The 25,364-nt window shown below is 45.2% G+C and overlaps 2 protein-coding genes across 2 annotated transcripts; one reads left to right on the top strand and one right to left on the bottom strand.

Annotated features, from left to right (window-relative positions):
• Positions 1 to 5,262: 5,262 nt before the first annotated feature.
• Positions 5,263 to 16,636, top strand: MYOC (myocilin). Its single transcript, NM_213986.1, is given in 3 exon segments — positions 5,263 to 5,924; positions 13,514 to 13,639; positions 15,287 to 16,636. Coding segments are annotated over 3 exon segments (1,470 nt in total). The 5' UTR covers positions 5,263 to 5,365; the 3' UTR covers positions 16,072 to 16,636.
• A 4,152-nt stretch (positions 16,637 to 20,788) lies between these two features.
• On the bottom strand, positions 20,789 to 25,032 carry MYOCOS (myocilin opposite strand). Its single transcript, XM_084977626.1, has 3 exons — positions 24,943 to 25,032; positions 23,819 to 23,955; positions 20,789 to 21,019 (listed from the first exon to the last, which is right to left on the bottom strand). Exons 2-3 carry the CDS (start codon positions 23,911 to 23,913, stop codon positions 20,842 to 20,844), a joined length of 273 nt encoding a protein of 90 aa, XP_084833752.1. The 5' UTR covers positions 23,914 to 23,955; positions 24,943 to 25,032; the 3' UTR covers positions 20,789 to 20,841.
• Between the last annotated feature and the right edge of the window lie 332 nt (positions 25,033 to 25,364).

Below are 25,364 nucleotides of genomic sequence, written 5' to 3'. Positions count from 1 at the left end.
GTTTAAATAACAGAGGATGACAAAGTGGTTGAACATGTTCATAACATCTCGCCTGTACTGGGAGACACCATTGACTGGATTAAGTCAGGCTTTTAAGGGAAAGATGAAAGAACAAGCAGTAACAGTTGAAAGGCACCTAGAACACTGAGTGTATTCAAATCAGCAGGGTCTGCTAGCAGGGACCCTAAATCCTTTAATAGGTCCAGTTTTCTTAAGGAATCTCAACTTACAAAAGAGAACTAATTTTAATCACTTTAAATATAAGATAAATATGAGTATGTGGCACATGATCAATTTAGACAAGAGAAATGATTTTGTAAAGTCAGGAATACAAGAATATTGTACCCCAGTTCCTGATGGGTTAGAAATCATTAGAAATCACGATCCTCACAAGCCTAGTTCCTCCACCCTGATCTATCAAGGCCCTTTGTAACATAGGTCTGACGCTCTTTTTCAAAGTGGGCTACCGTTTGATTTTTTTGAAAGGTCTCACTTTTTCTTTCTGTGCTTCCTTTCATATCTCCATATTCCCTCCATACCTAGTAGAAACCTTATTCATTAATAGCTGGAAGGAAATCAGCTTACCATATCATATACTAAAGCTTCATAGGGGTTTCATGGGACTAGTGGTAAAATCTGTGGGCTGAAAATTGCCAACAATGGCATTGTGATAATTTAAGTGTGGTGTGACATGGTCTAGATGCTAGCATAACATTTGGAACTCTCAGGACTTCCCAGGGGACTGTCCCCATACGCATCCAGGCCTCATAAAAAAAGCCTTCTTCTCCAGGCAAGGACAAGCTCCTAGGCTTTACTTTGTGGCTACAGCTGCTGGGTTCTGCCTTTGGAAGACTCTCTCTCTCTCTCAACAGGAAAAGGATGCCCCAATGCCCAGGACCAGCTCCCACCTGAACAGCATGGATAACCCTTGGACAAGTGCTGAATGGAAAAGAATGTGCAGGGCTCACTGACTTAAGACCTCCTCTTCCTTTCTGCTTTGGGTCAAAGAGTGGTGGGAGGCAGCAACAAAGGAATGAGACATGATTAATCTGAAAGTGATTCTGCATGCCTTGTCATTAGACACAAGGTACACATAAAGAACCCAAGGCAAACCTGTAACCAAGTCACAACTCAAATGCCTGTGCCACTGTAAACATGTCATCTCATTAGGACCCACTACAAATTCATCTCCCCTGTGAAGCCTTGCCATTCACAAGGGCCACCTGCCTCCCCTAGGCTTCTCCAGCATTTACCTTACTCTGCTAGCCTTACCCAGTGTTACAGCTTGAGAGATCCTTGATGGTAGGGTATGCTTCTTACACATTCCTGTATGTGCCACAGTCCTTGGCACACAGCAGGTGCTTAATACTGATGTATTTCAACCATGAATCATCAAAAGCCTTGAGCTCCCGGGTTAAGATGGCTGCTTCTCATCAGTCCCTTGCCTGGTCCTTACTAGTCAGTTACCATTTTAATTCACCCTGTTTTGCAGGAAGCCTCCGTATCTGTAGCAAAATGAAGGTATACATGAAATAGTCCCATTTGAGACTATGTGAGTGCTTTCTGGGGAGAAAAGTGCCCCCAGCAAAGGTTTCCTCTCAGCTGGGAGAGCCCTGCTCACAGACACCAATGTGGTGCCCAGTGGGTCCTGAGAAGACACCCAGAAAACAGCACAACCGGAGGCTTTTCTCTCATTCCTGAGGGCTCTTTTATTTTCAATTTTTGAATCATGTCTGCATCCAGGCATCCACTGAAAATGTATTGAACACTTACATCTGCCTGATCCTGAAGACACAAATGATGAGTGAAATAGTCTCAGCCCTACCCTCATGAAGGTTCCAGTCTCACTTGGAAGAACTGCAGAAGAAAATCGGTAGCCAACTAGCTTAAATCTCAGCGTAAAAGAACGGGAATAAACACAACCTTGAATAGAAATGTCAGGATGCTTCTTAAGAACGCTGCTCCCTAGCGCCCCCTGCCGCCCCCATCTTGAATGGGATGCCCCAGGCCAGCGCCTTCCTTGAGGCTCCCGCCACAACCCCAGCTCTGCGGTTGGCCGCACACACCCCTTGAGAGTTTTCCAACTTTCCAGGCTGCTGGGAGCATCTGAATTGGACACTCCCTGGCTCCAGGCTCCAGAAAGGAAATGGAGCTGGAACACAAAGCCTAACAACCAATCTGGAGTGGACAGTGTTTCCTCAGGGGGAAAAATGTCTCCACGTCCAGGAGAATTCCAGAAGTAGGGGACTGCGGGGAGTAGGGGGGCTGGCGCGGAGAGGGCAGTGAAATGCAGAAGGGCGAAAAGGGCAGGAGGAAGCCAACCAGATGTTTATTGCTGTTCACAGGGCTGGAGAGTTTCCTGTGTGTTCCAGTGAGCCCTTTTTCCCGCTTTTAGGGAAATAATCCTCTTTCATGGAAGGATGCACTTTTGTAAAATCAGCTGTGAAAACTCATGGTTATGCATAGGTTTTCCTTCACTAAAGGCCTTTACTTAATGGGAATATAGGAAGCTAGCTCATTCCCTAGAGTGCTGATTCCTGGAAGCGCCTGGAGTCTTTCATGTACTCTGGGCAATTAGTGGGTACTTGGGTGGACTTGGCTTATGCAAGAAGGTGGAAAACCCTGGAATCCAAGACATCAGTTTTCTTTCTAGTTTTGCCACTCATTGACTGTGTGACCTTGGGTAAGTTCCTCTCTTTGTCTGGGCCTTAGTTTCATTGTAAGTGCCCTTGTGGCTCTGGCATTCCATGAAGGCTGAGAGGGAGATGCCGAGAGCGGGCAGCAGGCAGAGCTCGAGCAGTGAGGTGTTGTGGGGGTGGTGGTGACAGGTCAGTGGAGGAAGGCACAGTATGGGTGCTTGGTCAGTCCTTATCACATCAGGCTCCAGGGGAAGAAATGAACCTGAACCACAGCAACTGAGAAAAGGTCAACACACCCATCAACCACATTTCGTTCCCTAAGCACAATGGCATTTGCCAGGAACTATAAAGAACACTGAGAATGACTGCTTTTGCCTGGTGTTCAAAAACAGGGTTGGAACAAGCAAAAATGCCAAGGGTTATTAAACTCTTTCACCCCTGCCTGGCACCCACGCAGCTCAACAGTGACTGGCCTGCAGCTTAGGGGAGATAAAAGAATGGGATAAAGTATGTATGAAAAAGATAAAAATTCCCTAAAGAGCAGTGGGACTGACTGGAAACCCCTGGGAATTATAGACGGTGTACTTCTGGATTATCCAAAGCAGTGCCATATCTCAGAACGGAAATCACTTCAAGGAAAGTCAGAAGACCTGCCCTCTAGTCTTCTGTTCTTCCTTTACGAGCACAGTAATCCTGAGCCAATTGAAGGCAGCACAATTACTTAAAATTCTCTTTGTCCAGAACTCTTTTCCTCTTTTCCATAGCATTGGCAGCCTAGAAATGATCTTAGTCCTTTTAGCAGAAAGAAAACATTCCTAAGAGTAAAACCAATATATTTAAATCTGTTTTTGCTGATGTTGTTTTTTAAAAAAAAAAAATTCATTCTGGTAATGTTTATTATCTGATTCAGGGACTGAGACCATTACCCTTCAGTCAGCAGTAAACAGACACCCATCTGTAAGTATCTCAAGTGCACATCTAACTTTAGAATCAATCAAATAAGAATAGACTCTTCAGAGCAAAATGTATTTCCCAGTCTCACAGTGAGCTGGCCAGGGGACATCTGAAATATTCACTTCACAAATATTGAAGATGTTATGGGTATCAGACAACACAAATTGCTCAAATGCAAATATTATTTTAAAAGTTACTAATGAGGCTGCAGTACACATTCTGAATTAGATGGTCCTTCTCTTGGCATGTTTGGCAGTGTTTTTTTTTTTTTTTTCCACTTCTTTAGTTTTTTTGTTTTTCTCTTTAGGTTTGTTAATACAAAGTAGGGATTATTAACCTGGGTCCATATAGCCCATGAATTTGGATATGAAAAAAATGTTACACCTTTATTTTTACCACCTTCAAACTAAAATTTGGGTTTAACATTTTAGGAATCCCCCATGTGGCTCAGCAGTTTAAGAACCTGACTAGTATCCATGAGGATGAGGGTTTGATCCTTGACCTCGCTAAGGGAATTAAGGATCCAGCATTGCCACAAGCTGCAGCATAGGTCACAGATGTGGTTCCAATCTGGCATGGCTTTGGCATAGGCCTGCAGCTACGGCTCCAATTCAGCCCCCAGCCTGGGAACTTCAATATGCCACTGGTGCCACAGTAAAAGCAAAAAAAAATTTGATTCCATCATGATCTAGTCATAAATCCAAAGTGTTTTAGCACTACCTGCAACTTTGTCGCCACCAATAGAGGCCACAGACGTTTTACATTTAATTGCAGTTTTTGCAGATAGCATGCAATAGGATTGCCACTTGAAGCTACTTTGAAATTAGACACGCCAGCTAGACCTTATTTTTAATATAAATTAAATTAAAAGGATGCGTATATTTAAAATTTAAAAAATTGATAGTGGTATTTCAATATCATGTGTTCTCCTTGCAATCCTATATATTTGATACATTTAAAAACATCTTCCTGAGAAGGGTTCCACAGATTTCATCAGTGAGGTTGATGGCATTTGTACACACACACACAGAATGAGAACTAGTCTAGAGGCTAGCATTGATGCAAGACTGGAATCCAAACGTCCTCCCAAAGATATGCCCACACTTGTTTAAAAGTGAGGGGAAGAATTTGGCTTCCAAATACTTTTATAGGATAAGTATTCCCTGAAGCCTGGTGGCATGCTGCCCTTATATTCTAACTGGCTCTTATTTGTCTCTGTCTCTGCTACAGGGCAGAGGGACTGTTTCTTAGGCATATCTGTGCCCCTGTTTTCTAGAACAATGCCTGACATAAAGCAGGTTCTCAATAAAGTTTGTAGAGAACATGGAAATATAAACTAGAAATAAATTCCTTGTTGAAATCAGCACACAAGCAGACATGCAGGATGAGGTAGGCATGTGTTGAGTGTATGTATGAAAATAAGGTAGAGACAAAAGGACTATTATGGGGATGTGGGGTGCATAAAGTGGGACAGTCTTTTTTTAAAAGAAATTCGAAACATAACCTCTGTAAGTTCATTTTCTAAGTATCTTGCTGGCAGCATAGAAACACCCCCTTATGCACAGCCCCACCCGGCCTCATGTGGCCACCTCATTCTCCCCCCATGCAGGGCTGGCTCCCCCCATGTATATAAACTTCTGTGGAGCTGGGGCAGGAACCAGCAGGGCCACCCATCCAGACACCTCACAGCGCAGAGGAGAGTTCCAGAGGCAGCCTCACCCAGCCTCTGAACTGAGGGCTTCTGTGCACATTGCTGCCGCTGCAGGCCCAAGATGCCAGCTGTCCAGCTGCTGCTGCTGGCCTGTCTGGTGTGGAGTGCAGGGGCCAGGACAGCCCAGCTGTGGAAGGCCAATGACCGGAGTGGCCAATGCCAGTACACCTTCAAGGTGGCCAGCCCCAATGAGTCCAGCTGCCCCGAGCAGGGCCAGACCATGTCAGCCCTCCAGGACCTGCAGAGAGACAGCAGCGAACAGCGTGCAGCCCTGGAGTCCACCAAAGCCCGGCTCAGCTCCCTGGAGGCTCTCCTTCACCGGCTGATCTTGGGCCAGGCTACCGGGCCCTGGGAGGCCCAGGAGGGGCTGGAGAAGGAGCTGGGTACCCTGAGGAGAGAGCGAGAACAGCTGGAAACTCAAAACAGGGAGCTGGAGACAACTTACAACAACCTCACCCGTGACAAGTCAGCTCTGGAGGAGGAGAAGAGGCAACTGGAGACAGAGAATGAGGATCTGGCCAGGAGGTTGGAGAGCAGCAGCCAGGAGTTAGCAAAGCTGAAGGTCCAGTGTCCCCAGGCTCACAGCATGTCTCAGGATGTGCCGTTGGGCTCCAGGGAAGGTAAGAATGTGGGGTGAAGGTGACACGTTCATGCACCTGTTACAGGTGACCCAGGCCTGTCCTTCTTGCCCTCCCCCTTTCTCCCAGAGACCACCCATCTAGCACAGTGTAGATTAAAGAGGGCAAAGCAATCACTTTCACATATTGCTGGTCGTTTAGCTCCTGAGAGTTCTGCTGAGGTTAGTAGTTCTGGGTTCTTGTGCCTACCCTTGACAGTTTTCACAATCCATGGTGCAATGGGAATATGTAAGGACAAGGTGAGGTGCCTGTGTGATCAGCAGCAAGTTGCCAACTACCCTTTTTAGAAAACTATCCTTTTGTGAATCTCTGTTCAGAGATTGATTCTTTGTTGTTAAAATGACCTCTATTTACGAAACGACAATAGATTTATGAAATGATGATAAGCGGTAAGGTCCCTTTTTTAATGTCCTTCCTTGGCAAAATAAAGAGACAGCAACCCTTTGTGGGTGCCCTCAATATGTTGTTTTGGAAGATTTCCTGCTCTTGTTCCAGTCTGAGAACCTCTGCTTTTAAGTCACTTTGAAGCAGCTTTTGCTACCTGAGATGTTGTGTTTATCTTGGCTCCAGCCAGAAGGTGAGTCCGTGAGTGCACACTGGGGGAAGGGGGACTCTTTCAGTACTTAGGAAGACAGTATTTGTGTCACTTTTTGTGACATTGTGCTCCCCAATATTTGCTGTTAAATAAGTTTTCCAATCATAAAGAAACAAGAAAGTAAATCCAGTTAATTGACAATTAGTCTGGATGTCAAAATCAAGAAAGAAAGAAAGAAAAGGAGTCGGGGGGGGGGCTTGTTTTAGATTAATGGGGACCGAAGAGATGTGGTGGCCAAATGCAGTACATGACCCTGGAGTGGCTCCTGCATCCAGGGGGACAAAGCTACAAGGGATCCTTGAAGAAAATTGAATATACGCTACTTGTCAGATTGTGTTATTGAATTAATGTTCAGTTTCTTGGATGAAATATGCTATAGTAGTTATGAAGAATATCCATGTTCTAAGGAGATACATACTCAAGTACTTAGGGGTGAGGTGTCAGAATGGCTACAGTTTACTTCAGATGGTTCAGCAGAGACTAAATAAATAAAGAGAGAAAGAAAAAGAATGCAAATGTGACAAAATATTAACAATTGGTGAATCTAAGTGAACAGCACATGTGGGGTTATTGTACTTTTCTTTCAGCTTTTCTAAAGGTTTGAAAATCTTCAAAATAAAATGAGGGAAACTATTTTCTAAATAGGATTTCTGCATAAAAGGCAAGATCTGCACAGGTCTGAGACCGAAAAACCTGAGTGAATTCCTGATGTGACCTCTGGCAAATTTTTTAGCCTCTGTACCTTTGTTTCCTCCTCTGTAACATGGCAATGAAAATTCCTGCTGTGGGAGTTCCCTTACAGAGCAGTGGGTTAAGGATCCAGCATTGCCAGTGTAGCAGCTCAGGTCGCTGCTATGGCTAGAGTTCGATTCTTGGCTGAGGAATTTTTACACGCTGAGGGCACGACCAAAAAAAAAATCCCCCTACTGTGAGTAATAATTTTTATGGGGTTCAAATGAAATAACTCTAAGGTATAAAGAATCCTATAGTGATAGAGTTGAAAGAGAGCCAATTCTAAATTTTAGAATGAAGGAAAATAAGGTCTGAAATGCTGAGGGACCCCAGGTTGAACAGCTGATCAGGGGTGGAGCTGAGACTTGTTGAACTTGGTCTTTGAGCACAAATGAATCGTTATTAATAGAAATGTTAAGAGCCATTATGTATTTCACACTGTAACCTGAAAGAACAAAACCTATGAGTGTGTGTGTGTGTGTGTGTGTGTGTGTTTGAAAATAGAGGCAATTTTTTTATAGTTTTGTGGTCATTTAACAAGTCTTTGGGAATTTATTTGATGCGTTCTCTGATTTTATATTTCTTTTTGTCCTTTCCAGCTGCTCTACTTTTGAACTAAAGGCAGCAGCCCATTATAGTGAACTCCAGACTTGGAAGCTCTTTTCTAGCTGTGGGTTTTTTGAGCAGGAAATTACATTAGCACAAGAATGCAGAGCTGGAAAGGGGGCCCAGAGAGAATCTGATGCCTCTAGCTCATTTGTACAGATGTGGAAACTGAGGCCCAGAGAGTCACTCAGCAGCCTGCTGTCTCCCAGCCCCCTAGCGGCAGAGTCGGCAATAGAACTCAGGCCCTTCCTCGGAGTTCAGTGGCTCTTCAGGACCCTGAATTGACCTCTAGCTTATAGAATCTAAAGATGCAAGATAGAAGAGTTACATTTGAACATCAGGGAAAGAACTGCTTGGAACAAAAGATGTGCCTCAGTGTCCTGGATGTGATGGTGGAGGGGTGTTTGGGGTGGCTGGGATTTAGGTGTAGGTGTGCTCTATGCAGGGAGGGTGGGCGTAAGGGGAGTGAGGGCTTAGTGAGGCCAAGGAAGCAGGGGAGAGTCCTGAGAAGGTGGATGTTTTCTTACTCCACTTATAAAACTGTCACCACCACTTTCTTTATCGTGTGATTATTACATGGAAAAAAGTCTCCTTAGAATCATGGAAATCACTTGTTTGTGCATATGTGTGTATGAGTTGAAATAATATACACATATAGGGAGTTCCCTGATGGTCTGGTGGTTAGGATACGGCCCTTTGACCACTACAGCCCATGTTCAATCCCTGAACTGAGATCAGGGATATATACATATATGTGTACAGATATATATATACACACACACATATATATATATGAGATCAGGGATATATATATGTGTGTGTGTGTACATGTATACATAGATATGGAATTGAGATCAGGGATATATATGTATATATATAGCTACACACTCACGCACACACACACATATATATATAATTTTGTAGTAACAGTTTTGTAGTGAAATGTCTGGACATCTTTTAAACAAGCCCAAAGAGGAAAATACAGAATACTGAAAATAATCCAGTGTTGGTTATAGCGTCACAAGAGAAGCCCTCCCCTCCCCTTAGTTCTCCTCTGCTTTGAACTGGTCCTTCCAGAAAACAAAGCCTGGGATGAGGGCTCATGTGCAGTGTTTATATGGGCCACAATCCTGAGGAGGAGAATCAGGGGTAAAGAGAGTGCTGCAGGGAAGGAAGGAGAACCAACCAGGAGTGGTGGCTGTCCCCACGGGGCAAAGGTTCTACCCCACCACGACTTCTGAGAAGCTGTGTCACGTCCAGCAGAGGAAGGCAGCATTTATCTCCAGATTTGAGACTTTATTGGCCACAGGTCATCCCCTGATGTGTATCACACTCCTGTGACACACAGATATGGGCACAGAGTCAGAGAAGCTGGGGCAGGGCAGCTGAGGCAGGTTCTGATAAGTGCCAACTGTGGGAGGCAGGTAGACACAGCAATGGCTGGAGAAAGGTAGGCAAGATACGCAGGAGGGGCACAGCAGCGGCTTAGCATGAGCATTGCAGATTTCACTTCCTCACCTATCAGATGGGGAGAATAATTCCCCCATGTGGAGGCATCCAGCATGGTGGCTGGCACAGAGCGACCACCCATAATTACAAAGATAATTACAAAAGACTTCTTTTGCTCACGTCACACTATTCTTTAAAAATGCCATTGGACAGAGTTCCCATTGTGGCTCAGAGGAAACAAATCTGACTAGGAACCATGAGGTTGTGAGTTCGATCCCTGGCCTCGCTTAGTGGGTTCGATCCCTGGCCTCGCTTGCTTTGAGCTGTGGTGTAGGTCACAGGTGGCTCGGACCCTGCATTGCTGTGGCTGAGGCATAGGCCAGCAGCTGTAGCTCTGATTAGACCCCTCGCCTGGGAACCCCCGTATGCCACAGGTGCTGCCCTAAAAAGCAAAGCAAAACAGCAACAAAACAATTGCCACTTGACAATCAAAACATCAACATGTGCTTTTGTTTCTATAGCGCACACTGATTCTGGAAAGTGTATGCATTGGAGCGACACCCAGGAAAGTAATCTGCTAGATAATCTTCACTTTCCTAGAGAATTCGTGACAACTTGTGATTATGTTGGTACCCTTCTTTTTCCTTCATCCTCCTCATTTACATAATATTGACCTAACTTTTGGGGCAGTGGTAGAAAATAACTCCACTACAAAAATATTACAATATAATTTGCATATATATAAGTATATAAATATATATGGTATGTAAGTTTATGTACCATATGTGTGTGTGAGTGTGTGTGTGTGTGTGTGTGTGTATGGAATGCAACTGAGTTAATGAATTCAGGTTTCTAAGTTTAACTCTCTAGCATGTGTCTATCAATAAGAATTAAGGGAGATAGGATGAAGCATGAAGAAAATATTTCCTGAATTTTATAACAGACATGGACTTTTCAACCACAGAAGGATTGAATTTTAATAGAAACAAACAAAAGTCCTAAAAATGTTCAGCTGTCTGATACAATATAGTCCTTAATCTTTTCATAACCTCTTTTTGTTTTTCTCCCACATTCAGAATGAAATTTGAGTGATTTTGAAACATTCCAGAGAAATTTTAGTTTTGATATTTTTTTTATTGAGACTGTTTCATTTATAGTTTGAGCTAAGAGTTCTTTTTTTTTTTTTTTTTTTTTTGGCCACACCCAAGGAACACCAAAGATCTCAGGCCAGCAATCAAACCTGTGCCATAGCAGTGACAATGCTGGCTCCTTAACCACTAGGCCACCAGGGAACTCCATGATCTAAGACTGCTAAGGCTCAGAGAGGAAGCTACAACTTCTGGCCCAGTCCAGGCCTCTTTACACAATGGATTCCCTGCCTTTGGGCCCTGCATCCTCTCCCACAGGCTTCGGTTCTCATGCCAGATGCCTCTACTCTGGGAGTTTCGGCCATTGCCAAGTGTTCCTGGCTAACACAGCCAAGCAGCAGCCAACAGGCTTGTAATCCAACCATCCCACCTGCCAACTGAGAACTGGCCTCACGGTCGTTCTGGAAGCCATTCCCTGACATTATGTTTTATTGTGGTTCTTGTTTATTCCAAAGAAAGCACATGAGGTGTGGTTCCTACAAAGAGCAATGTAAGAGTTTTGGGGGTGAAAGGGGAGAGAAAGGCCTCTTGATCAGAGTTCTGAGGGCCTTAGTGGGACCAGGAAAGGAACTAGACACCAGCCAGGCACTTGTTGTACCGCTTCTTCGGGGAGGAAGAGCAGCTCTCTGGTGCTCCACCTGGGAGCTGTGTGGGTGTGTGAGAGCCCCCACTGGAATCTGAGTAGGCTCCAGGGGTGGGTCACCCCAGAGTGCTGAGCAGTATCTTTGAGCCTCTCGCAGAGCTTGTGGTAGCAGTCTGTGTTCAAGCAGGAAACAGAAACCACACAACAAGCGGAGTCAGGGATGTTTGATAGAAAGGATTAACTGATTAAAGAGTAATGATGAGATAAAGTAAACTCCACATGGCACACCAGGGCTGAGGGAGGGTACCAGAGGAAGGACAAACTTGGAATGGGTTCCAACCTCATTGAGAAAGGTGGGGTTCATCCCATCAGAGAGCAGAGATTCTGGCTGGTTAGCCCAGGCTGGAATTGGAAAGGCCACCTCCTAAGTGCAGGCAAGGAGCCAGGGGAGTCTGGGACAGGCTGCAGGAGCCCTGCTGAGCCAGCACGGGGAGGCCGGCAAAGCACGGGGGTCCTCATGCAGAGACTCTGGGTTCTGCGTTGAGAGGGCTGTGGAAAGGTTATGGCCAGGCCAAGCCTGTGAGGTCACAGAGGAACCGTGTCCTGGACTCTGCCTGAGGGGGTGCCACCAGACGTCCTCACAGTCAGGCTGCCAGCCCCTGCATAACATTGTGGAGAGACCAGCTCCCTCACAGTGCCTCTCTAGCGCCCTCTACTCAGCTTAACATTGTGCTCCTTTTAAAGGAAAAATGCCTTATTTTTCAGAGAGCATCTAGGGAAGGGTGCATTCAGCACCTAGAGAATCCCTTTTAAGCTAACACGCATACCTACCAGAGGATGGAAAGGTGCACAACTGGAGTTCCCAGAGTGGCTTAGCGGTTAACGAATCTGACTAGCATCCATTAGGATGCAGGTTCGATCCCGGGCCTTGCTCGGTGGGTTAAGGATCCTGCGTTGCTGTGAGCTATGGTATAGGTCGCAGACATGGCTTGGATTCTGAGTTGCTGCAGCTGTGGCACAGGCCAGCAGCTACAGCTCAGACTTAACCCCCAGCCTGAGAACCTCCCATATGGCATGGATGTGGCCCTAAAAAGCAACCATAAAATAAATAAATGAAAAATAAAAGAAAGGGTCACAACTGCCATGACCTTGGCAGATGTGGGTCAAGTCCTAGTCCCACCACTCGTGACCTTGGGCAAGCTACTTAGCCTCTCTGAGCCTCAGTTTCCTCTTCAGCAAAATGAAGATAATAATGTTCCTTCTCAGGACTGTTATGTGAAATAGAGGTAATAATAGCAAGAGCCTAGCAGGGTACCCAGCTCATAGGGGTCACTTAGTAAGTGGTGGTGCAATAATTAAATTAGGTGCAGATTATAGTCCCAAAGCCTTATTCTATTTCTCTAAAACTTGTGAAGGTACCAGAGCACATAAATAATTTATATAAAACTTCTCTGAAATGTGGAAAGAGCTATAAATACCTGTTAATCACCTCTGTTCACGAAGAAGCTATTTTCAGTGTTTCAGAACTTCCGCACGATCTCAAATCAATGTAGCAGTGTGTGACCCACTGTGATGACTTAATGTCTAGCCAGTGTCATCCACAGCTCTTGCCTTCTCCATGCCTCAAACTCTCCTCGAAATTCCAGTAGGAATCCTGCACACTCTCTTCCTTGTCCCAAACTGATCTTGGAAAAGGATCTGACCGAATATATCAGAAAAGCATGTAAAGCTTAATATCTTCCTCCTTACAAGACCATTTGCATTATGACAAGAAAACAGAAGCTTAAGTCATGCAGGGGACTGTCAATTGTTGAATTATTTCAGGCATCCTAGAAGAAGCTAAGGATCTTTCCAATATCCCTTCTTAACACCACCTACTCATGTATCAGACCTTCTAGTGGGAATTATTTTAATTTACTTTATGTTGAATACTCTGTGCGAGGGACATTGCTATGCAATTTATTATTTATGAGCTTTGTACTATGGAATTTTTCAAACATTCATGAAAGTAGAGAGAATAACACAAATCCCAACATATCCATCACCCAGCTCTGACAGTTGTAAACTTAGCCCAATCTTGTTTCATGGTCCCTCCCCACAATCTCACCCCACTTATTATCTTAAACCAAATCTCAAACATCATCATATCTTTGGAAGCCTATTTAAATCCTATCTTCAGGAGTTCCTGTCGTGGCTCGGTGTTTAACGAATCTGACTAGGAACCATGAGGTTTCGGGTTCGATCCCTGGCCTTGCTCAGTGTGTTAAGGATCCGGCATTGCCATGAGCTGTGGTGTAGGTCGCAGCTCTGATTAGGACCCTAGTCTGGGAACCTCCATATGCTGAGGGAGCAGCCCTAGAAAAGGCAAAAAGACAAAAAAAAAAATCCCATCTTCAACCTAGTCTATTGTTAGACCTTTTTCCTCACAATACAATTTTGCCTCTTGCTTTTAATATAGTTTCTAAATGGAATGTGGAGAACTTGGACTTTCAAGAACTGAAGTCAGAGTTAACTGAGGTTCCTGCTGCTCGAATCTTGAAGGAGAGTGTGTCTGGTCATTCCGGCAGTGAAGAAGGAGGCAGTGGTATGGAGTTAAATTTCTCCTCTTCTGTACCCACCTGGTCTTTATCTGTGTCTAATTCTGTATTTGGAGTTGGTCAGCCCACTATCAGGGAGATAGGGGTGGACAGGTAACCTCCCGGGAAGCAGAGGCAGGGAAGAGGAAGAACAGAACTGTTTTCTGCTCCCTTTCCAGGGCACACTGGCAGGAAGGTGGCCTCTCCCTACCTAAGCTCTATATTGCATCACCTACACTTGGGATGGGGACTAGGCTGCACTGGGGGAAAATGACAGATGTGTCTGTTTCATCTACCTGGTCAACACAAAGAATTGATTACACCTGAAAATGCAAAAAATGACATTTTCAGTAGACCCTTCATGTCTTTATCTTGGGGCCAGATGGACAGCATGAGCCATCCCAATACACTCTGTTACTCAAGGTATCTTTTCTGAACTTTGGGTACCTAGGAAAAGTACAATTGCCCCTCTGCAAAGTGTTCCCTGAAAGCTTGACTTTAAGACAAAGACTCTGGTTTTCAGCAATAGTGACTATCCATGTTATTGACAATTATTGCTAGTATAGAAGGGGAAGCATGAGGATGGGGAGTTTTGAAATATTCCAAATATGATTCCCTGAGATATGGGTAGCAAAGAGTTTCTGCTTTCTGTAAGGAAATTGAAATGCCCATTAAAATATAGAGATCTGTTGTGATTCAAATAAATCTAAGTGCTCAACCATATCTTCATTTAAAAAATTATATTCAAGTTTTAGTATAGTAAAGTGATGGCTGAAATACATGGTCCCTTGGGGAAGGACTTGGAAAGCTTTGTTTTATAGAGATTGTTATGACTTGATTATTGTCTAATTTTTTAAAAATAATAAATCAGACAGGAAAATCATAGAGGAGGAGTTTCTGTCACGGCTCAGTGGAAACGAACACAACTAGTATCCATGATGACATGGGTTCAATCCCTGGCCTTGCTCAGTGGGTTAAGGATCCAGTGTTGCCCTGAGCTGAAGTGCAGGTCACAGAAGTGGCTCAGATCCTGCATTGCTGTGGCTTGGCATAGGCCAGCAGCTTCAGCTTTGATTCAACCCATAGTCTGGGAACTTCCATGTGCTACGGGTGTGGCCCTAAAAAGCAAAAGAAAAAAAAGGAAAATCACAGAGTAATATAATTAACACCAGGAGATTTTGCCCACCTTAAGTCAAATATTACAAATAGAATGTGAAGCCCTCTGTGAATCTTCCACCTTTATAACTGATACCAAATAGAAGTAAAATTTATTGAACAAAAAAAAATCCACATATATAGTGGCCCCATACTGTTCAAACCTGTGGTGTTAAAGGATCAGTTATAGCTCAATTCATATCATATAGCGCTCATATAATATTTGGCAGGTGTTTATACAATCACTTAGCATGTATAATTACATTTAAAACTTACAACAGCCCTACTACTCAAACCACTATGATCAGCCCCTTTTGCAAAGGAGAAAATTGAGTCTTAGAAAGCCAGGCAACTTATTGAAAGTCACACAGTCAGCCAGTGGCAAAGCTTGGGTTTAAACCCCAAGGGTCTGCTTCAGGGGTTCTCACTTCTTCTAGCTCTGCCATGCTTCCACATCATGGAAAGATGGTAGACACACCGTTTTTGTTTTAATTCACCAGGATGTGGAGAACTCGTTTGGGTAGGAGAGCCTGTCACTCTGAGAACAGCCGAGACAATCACTGGCAAGTACGGCGTGTGGATGAGAGACCCCAAGGCCACCTACCCCTATACCCAGGAGACCACATGGAGGATCGACACAGTGGGCACGGACATCCGCCAGGTTTTTGAGTACGACCGCATCAGCCAGTTTGCGCAGGGCTACCCTTCCAAGGTGCACGTGCTGCCCAGGCGGCTGGAAAGCACAGGTGCCGTGGTGTACCAGGGCAGCCTCTACTTCCAGGGTGCCAGTTCCAGAACGGTGATCAGGTATGAGCTGAGCACCGAGACCCTGAAGGCTGAGAAGGAAATCCCTGGAGCCGGCTACCATGGACAGTTCCCCTACTCCTGGGGTGGCTACACTGACATCGACCTGGCAGTGGATGAGACAGGTCTCTGGGTCATCTACAGCACGGAGGCCGCCAAAGGCGCCATTGTCCTCTCCAAACTGAACCCAGAGAATCTGGAGCTTGAGCGAACCTGGGAGACCAACATCCGTAAGCAGTCCGTCGCCAACGCCTTCATCATCTGTGGCACCTTGTACACCGTCAGCAGCTATTCATCACCTGAGGCTACCATCAACTTCGCCTACGACACAAGCACGGGCAGCAGCAAGGCCCTGACCATCCCGTTCAAGAACCGCTACGAGTACAGCAGCATGATAGACTACAACCCCCTGGAGAAGAAGCTCTTCGCCTGGGACAACTTCAACATGGTCACCTATGACATCAGGCTCTCCCGGATGTGAAAAGCCACCAAGCGCTGTCAAAAAAGGCAGAAGGGGATGATGGTCCGGGCTCCTGAGGGGAGAGCCAGCCAGCAACACCCACAGAGCTTTTCTCTTTTCAAGCTTGCACTCACCCTGGAGAATGTGCATGGTCACCACGTCCCACTGGGTGGGAAGAGCAAGCTGGGGTTTCCCATCATAACAGATGCTTTTCTTCTGTCAGCTTTTAAAGGGATATGTAACCAAGATAGTTTGAGTTTTTTGGTGATTTGAGGCAAACGCATAATGAGTAATAGTTTCTTCCTGAAAACCACAATACTGGCCCTCACTGGCTAAAGAGGATAGGTTTAGAAAAGAACTTGGGAAAAACAGGTTTGCCCCATGTGGAACCCAGGGCCAGCCCCTGCACTCACATGTTGCCGGGTTGCTGTGAGCTACAATAACAGCAGCACTTCTGAAGGAAGAGAAGGGCCTCTGGCGCCAGAGCTGAACATACGTGTGTTTACTATGGTTGGCTTTTAATGCTTCAGGTGGAATCCAGTTGGCTATGACAGAACCTTTGCCTCGTAAAATAAAATAATCTTACATAACGTTCTCTTTGAACTTTGTGGTTTACTTTGCTGAAAAGAAGAGTACAGATTCCAACGATCAGATCATTCCCTTGGGTTGGGAGCTGTGATTAAAGGATACTGAAGTTAGGATGTGTGTGTGTGTGTGTGTGTGTGTGTGTAACTAAGAGGCTTGCACCTGGTTTTGAGGTGCTGCCCACGATGACACCAGGCACACACACCTCCCCACTCCCATCTCCTGGTGTTTTCAGTTCTTCTTGAACAATCTTTTCATCTTTTCTTCAACTTATCCTCATTCACACTAGCTTTATTTTGGTTCTTATCTGCTGTCATGGCTATGAATTTTGTAAGCCCTAACCTTGGGTGAGCAAAACTAAGGAATTTATCTTTTTACCTAAATGTAATTACCTAAAAATTACTTCTTTACCTAAATTTAATTACCTCTTTAAAAGTCTGTCTTCAAAGACAGTCACATTCTGAGGAACTGGGGGGTTATTATTTTAACATATGAATTGGAGGCTGTGTTGAAAAAAATTCATCTCATTGTAACCAGGTATTTCCTCTCTACTCTACTTGTTGCAAATTCTTAAGACTAGACAACTCAGAAGGCAGTGCATGAACTTATCCACCCTTCTTTTTTTTTTTTTTGTCTTTTTGACATTTCTTGGGCCACTCCCGCAGCATATGGAGGTTCCCAGGCTAGGGGTCTAATCGGAGCTTCAGCTGCCAGCCTACGCCAGGGCCACAGCAACGTGGGATCCGAGCCGCGTCTGCGACCTACACCACAGCTCATGGCAACGCTGGATCCTTAACCCACTGAGCAAGGGCAGGGACCGAACCTGCAACCTCATGGTTCCTAGTCGGATTCGTTAACCACTGCGCTATGACAGGAACTCCACATCTACCCTTCTAAGCACCTTTGGCTGCCAGGTGTTGAATGAAGAGTGGAAGATGATGAGAGGAGTGGTTGCAGCACACACAGGTGAAGCAAACCCTGCCCACATAGCCCTGCCCACTTTTCCTTTTTTTTTCCCATCAGTTAGTGCTTCTGGCTTCAGGAGGGAAGAAGGTGAAGGAAAGAGGAAAAAGGGAAGAAGGAAACTATTACCGCAGGTAGCTTTTAGCTTACAGAACATTAGACTCCTCCCCCACCATGGATTGCTCCTCTGTTGGGTTTTGTTTTGTTTTGTTTTGCTGGTTCCTCCTGTTAGCCTATATTAGACAGGGTTCTCCAGAGAAATAGAACCAATAGGAGGTATATAGGTATAATGACAGGCGTAGATGTAAAAAAGAGATTATGAAGAAATGGCTCATGCAATTGTGGAGAAGTCCCACAACTTGCCATCTGCCACCTGGAGACCCAGGAAAGTCTAAGAATGAAAGGAGTCAAAGGTATCCGTCCCAAGGGAGGGGCAGAAAACCAATGTCGCACCTCAAACAGGGCAGCAGGGAGCAAAAGGGGTGAATCCCTCCTCCCTTCACATTTTTGTTCCTTTCAGTCCCTAAACAGATGCCCACTCTCAGGAGGAGAGTCGACCCTGGGTCCACCAGTTCAGATTCAATCTCATCCAGAAACACCCTCAAAGACAAACCAAGAAATAATATTTAATCTGGGCACCCTTTGGTCCAGTCAAGTTGACACAAAAGTTGACTATCACACAGCCCAAACCTCTTAAGACTGGCATAGCCCTGGGCTCACGTTAGGGTTTATCTACTCATTCTTCTGGTGATCTCAACTAGCATCATGGCTTTAAGCGCTCTCTCTATGCTGAGGTCCTCCTCAAATCTGTATCTCTAGGCCAGACTGCCCCTGAACTCCAGATTCACATAGTCATTTGCCAAATTGATATCTCTTCTTATTTATTTATTTTTATTTTTTATTTTTTTGTCTTTTAGGGCTGCACCTGCAGCATATGGAGAATCCCAGGCTAGGGGTCTAATCAGAGCTGTAGCCACCGGCCTACACCACAGCCACAGCAATGCCAGATCTGAGCTGCATCTGTGACCTACACCACAGCTCACAGCAATGCCAGATCCTTAACCCACTGAGCGAGGCCAGGGATCGAACCCACGTCCTCATGGGTTCGTTAACTGCTGAGCCACCACAGGAACTCTGATATCTCTTTTTAAATGTCTATGAGGCCATATCGAGCCAGCAAAAATGGAATTTCTGTTTCCCTACCCACCCATGCCCAGACACATCCAATCTGCTCATCTTTGAAGGGAACTCCAGCTGCTCAGGCTTAAACACCACAGGGTCATCCTTTACTCTTCTCTCTCATAACTTATCAGAAACTTTTGTGGGTTCTAGCTTCAAACACATACGTATATATAGAATCTGACCATATTTTTCACCACCCCAACTGCTACCTGTCCAAATCATCATTGCCTTTCTCCTGGGTTATTCCAGTAGCCTCTGAAGTGATTCTCTTCCCCCACCTCATGGAGCCTGTTCTCTACACAGCAGCTAGATCATGCCTTCCCAGCTCATTCAAAGTCTTTACAAAGCCCCATGGGCTCTACCTCCTTCCCACACCACTTGTGGCTTCATCTTCTGCTACTGGGCTCTGGTTCACTCTACGGCAGCCAAGCCTTGCCCTCCCCTGAATACACCAGGCACATCTTTTTCTGTCTTATAGCCTTTTCACTGGCTCTTTCCTCTATCCCTGATGTCCTCACGCCTAATTCTATCACTGTCCTCAAGATTTTACTCAAACATTACCTTTCTAATGAGGCCTATCCAGACCACCCCACTTAAAATCGCAAGTGGGGAGCTCCCGTGGTGGCACAGCAGTAACAAACCCTATTAGTATCCATGAGGACTCAGGTTCCATCCCTGGCCTCACTCGGTGGGTTAAGGATTCGGCATTGCTAAGAGCTGTGATGTAGGCCACAGATGCAGCTCAAATCTAGCATTGCTGTGGCTGATGCGTAGGCCAGCAGCTGCAGCTGATTCGACCCCCAGCCTGAGAACCTCCATATGCCGCAGGTGCAGCTCTAAAAAGATAAAAAAACAAAAATAAAAATAAATTAAAACCGCAACTGACCTGATGCTTCCTCTGCCACTTCTAATCTCTCTTACCCTGCGTTATTGTAAAATGTCTTTTCCACTACATTTATCATCTCCTAACATAATTTATTGTTCCATGTTGTCAGACATTTATTGTTATGTGTTGTAGACATACTTACTCACTGTCAGTCTTCCTCTACGGGAATGTAAATTCTGTGGGGCAGGGGCGTTTTGCTCAATAATATGTCCCTGGACCAGTGCCCAACTCACACAGTAGGTACTGAATACTTTTATTTAAGACAATCAGTTCAACCCTGTGGGCATCTAAGTTTTTTTTATTCAAATATACAACTAAGTGTTATAATCTTTTTCTTCAATTTTATGGTCATATCCACAGCACAAGGAAATTCCTGGGCCAGGGACTGAAACCGAGCTATAGCTGCAGCAACACTGGATCCTTCAACCCACTATGCCAAGCTGGAGATCGATCCCGTGCCTCTAGAGCCACTGGAGCTGCTGCAGTTAGACTCCCAACTCACTGTGCCATGGTGGGAACTCCCTGGATTTTTTTTTTTTTTTTGAACAAACAAATGAACAGGAATAACATCCTGGGACTTGCTCAGAAACAACTAGCAATAAAGTGATGGTCCTTCAAACCCCTTCCCCTCCTTCTGAAGTTTTTTTCCCTCTTTTTCTTTGGCCATGCCCATGGCACATATAAGTTCCCAGGCCAGGAATCGAACCCACACACAGCAGTGACAACACCAGATCCTTAACCTGCTGCTGTGACAACTCTGGATCCTTATTCCAATTTGCCACAAGAGAACTCCCCCAAGGTCGAGTTTTGAAAACCCAAACACCTCAGCATTCTCTGCAGCTCAAGTCTTTAAATTCACAGAAGCCTGGACTTTTCACTCATCCAGATTTAGTAACAAACACTGAGGCTTGATCATTTTTTTTTTAATTCAAATACAACTGACTACCATACGTATTCTGCAGAGTGACATAAATTAAAGACCAAATATAGACATTAATCAGAGGTGTGGCTTGAGAAACCAAGGATTACTGTAAGTGCATGAGTAAGCACAGTGCTCAACAGTGGTTGCAGGAGAAGAAAACTAGGAAAGAACAAAGCTATTCCAAGACAGTCTTCTTCAAAGACAACACCAAGGACTTCACGGAAACTGTTTTCTGGAGTTATTCTGTCAAGGTTTACTTCAAAAGGACTGATGCTTTAGAAGCTGAGGAGTCTTTGGCGTCCTCAGCTGGAGAGGGAGGTGGGGCTGGGGGTACTTCGGGACCGGCTGTGCTAGGAGGAGGGGCTTGCTCTGCATCCACATCTGAGAGTATTGCCCCCGCTTCATCACTTTTCTTGGTAAATTTCTCTTCTCTGGGAGGAGAGGCACACTGAATGTCATTTAAATAAGGAGGGGCTTTTATTTTTATTTTATTTTATTTTTATATTTTATTTTTTGTCTTTTTGCCATTTCTTGGGCCGCTCCCGCAGCATATGGAGGTTCCCAGGCTAGGGGTCTAGTCGGAGCTGTAGCCGTTGGCCTACACCAGAGCCACAGCAACGTGGGATTCGAGCTGCATCTGCAACCTACACCACAGCTCACGGCAATGCCAGATCCTTAACCCACTGAGCGAGGCCAGGGATCGAACCTGCAACCTCATGGTTCCTCGTTGGATTCGTTAACCACTGCACCACAACAGGAACTCCAAGGAGGGGCTTTTAAAAAGAAGAAAAAACAAACCCCCAGATCCTGGCACCGAAAGAGAACACTTTACATTTTAGAGGACATCCTGACTCACCTACCCATGTTTTCAGGGCTATCACCTGGCAAAAATGAGATGTATGCTATTTACATTTTAACTGTGTGTCTGCTCTTCTCGGAGAGAACTTAACCCTCTCTACTGGTCCCATGGAGCCAGTGTAGCTGTGGTCCACCCCTACCAGCCAGCTCTCTGTACATTCAGCCTAGGGTAGGCTCTCCCTCAGGGTTTTATCTGCACTCCAGATAGTCTATGGTCATTTCAGCTCTCCTTTCTGCCTAGTCCCCGCTCCTCTCTCACCTCCTTCCCGCCCCGCCCCCCAGCCTACCTGGTCCTCTCCCCCTTCTCCTAGAATCATCTGGCTTTCCTACTCTACTCAGAGCTGGGCAAACCCTGCCTTCAAAAGAATACAACTCACCTGGTAAGTGATTAAAGGCTCAGATTTAACTATTCCCTGAATACCTACAACATTCCAGGGCCTTGGGAATTAACTAAAAACTATGTTCAGATTCTCAATCACAGCTCACAATTAAGTTTTTCAGCTGAAGAAGCTGAGATAGAAGGTGATTTACCCAGATCATGTCACCAGTATAAGACAGAACTGGAATCCAAACTCAGATATCCGGACCTCAAGTTCACTGTCACATCTCCCAGTCAGAGCTGATCCCTAATGTTGCTGAAGGCATGTGAGGGAATGGGGAGGAGGTAACAGAGGAAGAAGCTAGGAGACCCCCCAGAATCATCAGAATTCTTCCTTCTTTTTTGGCTGCATCCACGGCATGTGGAAGTTCCTAGACCAGGGATTGAACTCACAGCACAGCAGCAACCTGAGCCACAGCAGTGACAATGCTGGATCCCCAACCAGATGAGCTACACCCTCTTCCTTCTTCAGTGGATGTTAGAGCACAGAGACCACAGCCCACTGGAGACAATGCCCACTCTCACCGTCTAACTGGACATGTCAAGTTTGCCACATAGCCCCATCAGTAAAGGTTTAATGTCTCCCTACCTGTATTAACTAAAGAATTGTACATAATTTTTTAAAAATCAATAATATCTTACATCCCATAAACTCTAAGGTCAAGAGGCATAGTGAATGATTCTAGATAGAAGTCCCTATTTCAAATCAATAGTTTCTTTCTTTGGCCAAATTATCAGGTTTAATAAAATCACTATTTTTAAGTTCATACTCTACCCACAGAACTCAAAACAAAAGTATCAACTCTGCCAATTGAATATTCATATTTGCATCATTAGATTATTTCAACTCAGGTTTCTTTGCAGACATTTGTTAGCCACTTATCTCCATTGAGGGTTACATTCATTAAGACTAGATTCTATAATTTAACCCACAAAGTTAAGTCCCCTCAACACACAAAGACAAACTGCAAAATGTTGGCATTTGCTGTGAGTGAAGCAGCCCCCCGACTTCCTCCAGTTTTATAGCTTCTGTCCTTACGTTGAGAAAGTCAGAATCTATTCATGACCTCTTGACACACAGGAAGAGGCAGCATCTAGCTGATCATCAACAGAGTTCAGTTTTCATATAAATTTGAGACCTAATATTTTCCTTGTTCATCTTTATATATGGGATGTCTTAGGTACCCGCTTGGATCTGGGGATCTCAGACCAGAGAGGGGACACCCCACAGTGGCCATCGTAGGCTTGCCAGATTTAGCAAATGAAACTACAGGATGCCCAATTATATTTGAATTTCAGAAAAATGACTTTTTTTTAAATTGTAAGTTTATCACAAATATCACACAGACATACTTGGGCCAAAAAAACCTTTTAGTTGTTCATTGAAAATTCAAATTTAATTAGGCATCCTGTATTTTATCCACTGACCCTGCAGCCAGGGGAAGGTGTCAGGCAGTGGACTCATTTGAGAACTCCGGCATGCAGCAAGGGCAAACCCTCTTCTTTGGGCCAGACAAGCTGTTGAGATCTCCCCTTTCTCAGGGCACGCTAGCATAGTCGTGGGCACCAGGCCCATGGTGGTGAAGGAGAGAAACCATCCTTGCCTGCGGGGAACCTATAGTCTAGTTGGGAATGAGGACAAGTTTCGGGGAGTCCATGCTATCCTCCAACTTTGCAGTGTCATGCATTTCTATACTGGGAGGGTACATCATAACTTCCATCAGGTTATCTAAGTGATCCCCACCTCCCAATTAGGAGACACTGATCTGAAGTTCGTCCCAGCACCCTTATCATTGCCTGTTGAAGGACCATATGACAGTGGACGACAAAGCATTTTCTCATCCGTAAAACCTGCCTCCCTGAAACGGATGAATACACTGAATACATTTACATAAACCAGCATCTGGGGGAGTTTCAGGTGCTTGGTGGGCATCAGCATGTATGTGCCATCCCAACCTCCCCCCGCCGCCCCGCCCCAAGAGGTTGGGAGTACCTCATGGTCATGGTGATTCTGCGCCTGTTCACCTCCGAGACCAGATCTCTGTAGAGAAGGTTAATATTGTTGCCCATGCAGCCTTTCTCAGCCATAGTCTTGCAGTCAGAGGATTGAGATTCACTGCACCTGTGAATCTAAAACAAAAGCACCTGCTTCAGTGATCAAGCCTGCTCTTCCTGGGTCCAGCATTGGGGGGTTTGCAGAGGACTTTCACTGCTATGTTCTTAGTGGGTTCTCCACACAGCTGTCTCCAGCTGCCACCCCCACACCCCATTCCCCCAGTCCCACTGTTTCACAAGGCATATATTTTCTCAAATACCTGCTGTGAGGGGGAGAGCAAGAGCCTCCCTGCCATTGGGTAGAAGAGGTATTACTACCTCAATCTTGCGAGATGGAAATCAAGGGCAGCTTTGGTTCCCCCCAGGGAACAGCTGAGGAAATGGAGACCCAGAGAGGTGAATTGTCTCTCCCCAAGTTGCACAGCGAGGCCCTGTCCCAAGCTGCTTCCCCTCTAACGAGCACCAGTTCTCTGGAGCCCTTCCCACAAGGGCTGTTTGGCATGCCTGACACATGCAAAGAGTGCTCTTCCTGGAGCACTTATTTTCCAAAGAACAGGAAAGGTTCATGGACAAAGCTGGAGTTAACAAGGCTACTTGTTCAGATAAGCACCTGGCAGATAAGCACCTGGCAGAGACACTGGAGGCTTGATATTGAGGAGAGAAATAGCAGGAGTGGGACCTATTTAGTGTCAGACACTCTGGGGTGTCCTAGGTATCTTATCTACTAACAATAGTAATTTTGCAAGGTAATTATTATGATACCCACTGAACCTATGTGGAAACTGAGCAGTAGAGCAACTAGATAGCTTCAGGAGGCACAGAGCTAGAATCTGAACCTAGGTCTGCCCAGATTCAAAGACTCCACTACAAAGCCAAGCCACCCTCCCATTCCGTGCTAAGCCACTTGCAAAGAAATAAGAGACCAGCCTGGTTTCTGGACACCTGGTCACATTCTCTGGTGACACAGCCATTCTCAGAACACAAATTGCAGCGGCCTGAGCCCACCAGCCTGATCTTCTGGCTAGAAAGTTTTGTTCTTAGGAGGAAGCCCAACTGACTCACATTTTGATCCCAGATCAGCACAGGATATAATTCCTTCTACACCTCAGCTCATGGTCTTGAAAGAAATGCCCTTATTACAGACTCTGTAACCACCTATCAGTTACTCCACCTCCTCAGAGTAGGAAAAGGCCAAAACCACCACCACCACCACAGCCAATGGCCTTCCCTACTTTTTTTTTAATCCCTCCGCAGCCAATCTCTCTCAGGAGCCTGAGTTAATGGGTTAATGGGTCGAGGCCTTAGAAGGTAGCAGCTGACACAGATTTTCCCTGCAGAAATGACCTTGATGAGAAATCCCCAAAGAAGTCACAGGGAGGGATGGGTCTTGAGTGCAGTGCAGGGGAAGGGCAAAAAGGAAGCACCAGCTTAGAGGCTGGAGAGTATGCCAGCTTGACCTGCTACTTAATGACTACATTTAAAAA

This window comes from Sus scrofa, chromosome 9 (assembly GCF_054392235.1).
Source record: "Sus scrofa isolate SSC_HxYL_T2T_F1_AM1 chromosome 9, Sscrofa_HxYL_maternal_Yorkshire_Landrace_v2.0, whole genome shotgun sequence".
NCBI classification, from domain to species: Eukaryota; Metazoa; Chordata; class Mammalia; order Artiodactyla; family Suidae; genus Sus; species Sus scrofa.
Note: the sequence above shows the minus strand (reverse complement) of the source record. Positions and strands in the feature narration are given on the sequence as shown.